This window comes from Cicer arietinum, chromosome 8, assembly GCF_000331145.2.
Source record: "Cicer arietinum cultivar CDC Frontier isolate Library 1 chromosome 8, Cicar.CDCFrontier_v2.0, whole genome shotgun sequence".
Classification (NCBI taxonomy): Eukaryota; Viridiplantae; Streptophyta; class Magnoliopsida; order Fabales; family Fabaceae; genus Cicer; species Cicer arietinum.
The window spans coordinates 21,368,702-21,373,332 of NC_021167.2; the positions used below are offsets into that span (position 1 = coordinate 21,368,702).

Below are 4,631 nucleotides of genomic sequence, written 5' to 3' on the forward strand. Positions count from 1 at the left end.
ATTGATGATATGATATGAGAAAGAGAGACATGTAAAAAAAGCATAAAAAATGTTTGATTAGGGAGTGAGGACTAAGCATGTCTTTGATGGCTTAAAATCATAAAGAAAGAGATACAAAATAATAAAAACCATAAAAAGAAATATTTATTCTTACTAGGGAGTGAGGACTAAGCATATCTTTGATAGCTTAGAACTGTAAGGTAAGAATTTAGAGTGCAAATGGTGATCATAAAAGTTTGATTTATTGAATGAATGATATGGCTATATATATAGTTTCAATTACAAAGAAACAATTGTAACTATCAAAATGAAAACTAACTATATGACTCAGCTGCAACTAATTAACAGAATTATTCTAACATATCCTTCCTTAAATTGATCTGGCAATGCAATCAATTTATATCTTCATATGCACACATTTTTAGCATGTTCCCCAACTTCACAAAGGCTTCTAGTTTCAATGACTTAGTCATGACATCACCTAACTGTTCGTATGATTGATAATACCTCATATCAACTCTTCATTCTTTACATATATATCTTAGAAAATGAAATCTAACCCACAGTGTGCACACTTCTTCCATGTAACACTTGATTTTTTGACAACTTGATTGTAGAGATGCTGTCATAATAGACATTGATACAATTCTGTTGAGTCAGTCTTAGTTCTTGCAAAATTCTACTAAACCAAATTCCTTGACTTAGGCATGAGGTTGATGCTTCTTTGATGACCAAGAGATGGCTCCAGTTCCAAAAACAAATAGATAGCATGAGGTTATCTTCCTATCATTTGTGTCATTTGCATAGCCCCTGTCAAAATAAGCCATGAACTATGGGGTTTGTCAATGCAATGCTCTTTTCAATGCCAAATCCTTCAATTATTTCTTGAGCCAAATCTTTCAGTTTGACTCACTTCAACACCTAGGAAATGTCTCATATTTCTTAAGTTTGTCATATCAAATTGTTTTTCCATTGATACTTTGAAATCTTTGAACATCTCAACACAATTTCCAGTAAAAATAAGGTCATCAACATATAGCCTTAGCATTAAAGTCTTATTTCCAGCTGTTTTCTTGACAAACAAGGTATGCTCATAAGAGCATTTCTCAAATCCTTTTTTAATGAGCATTTCTTCGCCTTCTGGTCTTTCAGCTTGCTTTCTTCTGTAATCTTGATTTGTTCTAAGGTGGAGGTACATAAAACCACTTGAATCCCACTTACAACCAAGGTTCAATACTCCATCGTTCGAATGATATTCTTTATAAGTATCGCCCAATGGTCATAGTATCCATCGAATCTCGGGATCGCAAGTTGAACAAACTCTTTCGGTTCAACGATGTACAATGATAACACTTTTGCTTTCTTTCACGATCGAATTTGGAGTGTAAATGGTGATCATAAAACTATGATTTATTGAATTAATGATATATAATGCCTTACATCAGCTCACAGTTGAGCAATTACAAAGGAATTGTTATAATAGAGCCAATTTCAAAGCTTTTTTTCAAAAATTTCTTACTAAGCCCCTAATATTATGTACCCAATTAAAATAATTTTTTTTTTAAGTTTCAGCTTATTATTTCTTTTTTTTTTTGCGCGTTTAAGAGAGGGGGCTAATAGATGAAAAAATTTCAAAAACATTTTTTCTCATAAAAATTTTAAATTATTTTCTAAAAATTAATTTTTTTCTCGAATTAAAAAATTTATAAATTATTTTTATCGGAAAATATAAATGAAAAAAATTGAAAATTTATTTCTTAGAAAAAAAATAAAAAAATATAGTCAATTTTTAAAAACAAAAAAGTGGGCCCATATAATCGTGCTTGAGGAGGAAAGGGTGGTTATTTGATCCAATTTATTTACAGTTCATTTAAGTAAATATTTATCCAAACTATTTGTACAACAAATAAAACGTCTTGTATTTATTGGAAGTGATATAACTAATTCAAATTTTTGGGCCACTTGATTTGGTTTCACATTGTATCCCATATAAATACTTTTGTGTATATTGTTGAAAAGACTAATGCCATTTTGATATAGTGAAAAACAGAAAATAACTCTCTTCCATAATCTCTCTCTTTTCTCCATCATTTTCTAAAAACACCAAAATTTTCAATTATCAATTTTTCACCATTGATTCACCCTCCACTCTTGATTGTGTTCCAACATTTGGCATCAAGAGCCTAGTTCAGATCCAATTCCCGCTGCAAACATGTCCATTTCCAATGACAAAATCCTTACCAACCTTCCGATTCTTGATTCAAATAGTTATGACAAATGGTACAAACAAATGAAAGTTTTGTTTGGATATCAAGATGTTCTTGATATGATTACCGATGGCATTACTCCTCTTGGTGAAGAGGCTACAACAGCGCAACAAGCGAAATTCAAGGAAGATAAGAAGAAAGACTACAAGGCCCTCTTCTTGATTCATTCTTGCGTCGATAGTGACAACTTCGAAAAAGTTGGTGATTGCGACTCGGCGAAGACAGCTTGGGGTATCCTTGAGAAAGCTTATGCTGGTGCGGATAAGGCGAATGTGGTGAGATTACAAACTCATAAGCGGCAGTTTGAGTTACTTCAAATGGAAGACAAGGAAACGATTAACGATTACGTGACACGTGTGACACGCTTGGGGAATCAAATGAAGTCGTGTGGTGAAGCTGTTTCCGAACAGAATTTTGTGTCAAAGGTATTGCGTTCTTTAACACCAAGATTCGATAATATTGTGGTGGCGATTGAGGAATCGAAGGATCTCAAGACAATAAATACTTTAAAATACGAGTTTTAAGACGAATCAGGTTGTGCAACTTGTGTCCCAAAACTCAAGGAATAAAGAAGATGTCACATCTAATTTAATCCTCTAAAAATATTTTATTGTTCTCGATTTTTAAATTGAGTTTCAAAACCACCAAGTAGTACAACTTGTGTTTTAATAACTCGAAGATAAAAAAAGTTACATCTAATAAATAAATCGATTTTAGATTAGTTCATTAAGATAAATAAATGAATAAATAAATAAATAAAGAGAGTTTTAGGACTATCAAGTTGTACCACTTGTGTCCTAACAACTCAAAGATTAAAAGATGTCACATCTAATTAATCTTTTAAAATTCGATTATAAATATTCTTTGCTTTTTAAAAAAAATTGATGTTAAATATGAAATAAGTTTAAATAATTCTGCAAAATAAAGTCAGTAGTAAACACACACAAAATGGTAAAAAAAAATACATGGACTTGTAATATGATCTATTAAATAAATAAACATTTTAATAGAAAAACATATTCAAATGTAAAATCTTTCAAAATAGCTTTTAAGTAAATAAGTGATTGAAACAAAACTCTAGTAATATAAAGTAAAATTCCATCTTTCAAATAAAACAGTTTTAGCTTCCAATCTAGTAATATAAAGTTCGAAAAACTGTAAATGTGAAGATAATGAGAAGATACATGCCTTTTCAGATACTGGTGAAGACAAAAACGGTGGTGTACGGTGGCAGTTAGAACGACGGTGATGCCCTCTGTTTCTTCTTCTCTGGTGAAGACAAAAACGGTGGTGTACGGTGGAAGTTAGAACGACGGTGATGCCTCCTGTTTCTTCTTCTCTTCCTTTTTATGTGTTTTTTATCAGTATTAATCTCAGATTTTTCCTCCTCCAAAAAATGTCTCCTCTCTTTGTAAAAAAAAAGATGTATTTATAGAGTTTTTTTTTTATCTGATTAGTTGTTTTCTGGTCTGCCTTGACCTGATTTGATTTTTATTGTAATTTATTTTTGGCTTTATTTTTGGTTGTAAATTGATTGTAATTGTAATTTAAAAATTATAACTTGATTTAGCATTGTAAATTGATGAACCTACTTATTGTAAATATAATTACTTCCTTTTTTAATATATATTTCCTTTTTTAGTTTATTTTTAAATAAGTTGGACAAAATTAGGGTACTACAGCGTTCTTTAACACCAAGATTCGATAATATTGTGGTGGCGATTGAGGAATCGAATGATCTCAAGACGATGACGAAAGAAGAACTTCAAAGTTCATTGGAAGCTCATGAACAAAGGATGGACGAAAGAGGAAACAATAAAGTCAAAGCGGAAGTTGCTTTGCAAACCCGTTTCAACGAGAAGAATAAGAAATCGAAAGTGAAATGACCTTCTAGAGGAAAGAAAAATTTCCAGAATTTTGATGGAAAAGAGTCACAAAATTCAAGGAAAGGTGAGGGCAGTTCCAAAGGTGGTGGTCAAGACAACTACAAGCGGTTCGACGAAAGTACCAAGAAGTGTTACAATTGTCAAAAACTTGGGCATTTCGCAAGAGAGTGTAGAGCGAAACCAAGGGAGAATCATGCGGATGAGGCTAAAGTTGCTAGGCAAGACGTGGATTATGATAACACAGTTCTTGTGATGATCATGGAAGAGAACTACGATATTAAAGAGGTGTTAGACAGCAACTATGACAAGAGGAAGTTGCTGGACAGCAACTATTGCAGTGCAGAAAAATCTGCAAAAACGCATTCGGAGAAAAGCGCAATGGTAACAGTTCGAGATGGAGCCCAAGGGAGAAATGAGTGGTACTTGGACTCAGGTTGTTCGACACATATGACAGGAAGAAAGGATTGGTTCGTGAAGA

At 32.4% G+C, this 4,631-nt stretch overlaps 1 protein-coding gene across 1 annotated transcript in view; it reads left to right on the forward strand.

Annotated features, from left to right (window-relative positions):
* The first annotated feature begins 2,212 nt into the window (after nt 1–2,212).
* The window catches only part of LOC105852819 (uncharacterized), a 3,180-nt gene continuing 761 nt past the window's right edge, over nt 2,213–4,631 (forward strand). The window contains exons 1-2 of the mRNA XM_012719558.1: nt 2,213–2,692; nt 4,181–4,586. Coding sequence (XP_012575012.1) covers nt 2,213–2,692; nt 4,181–4,586 — 886 coding nt within the window. The remainder of the gene's footprint in view (nt 2,693–4,180; nt 4,587–4,631) is intronic.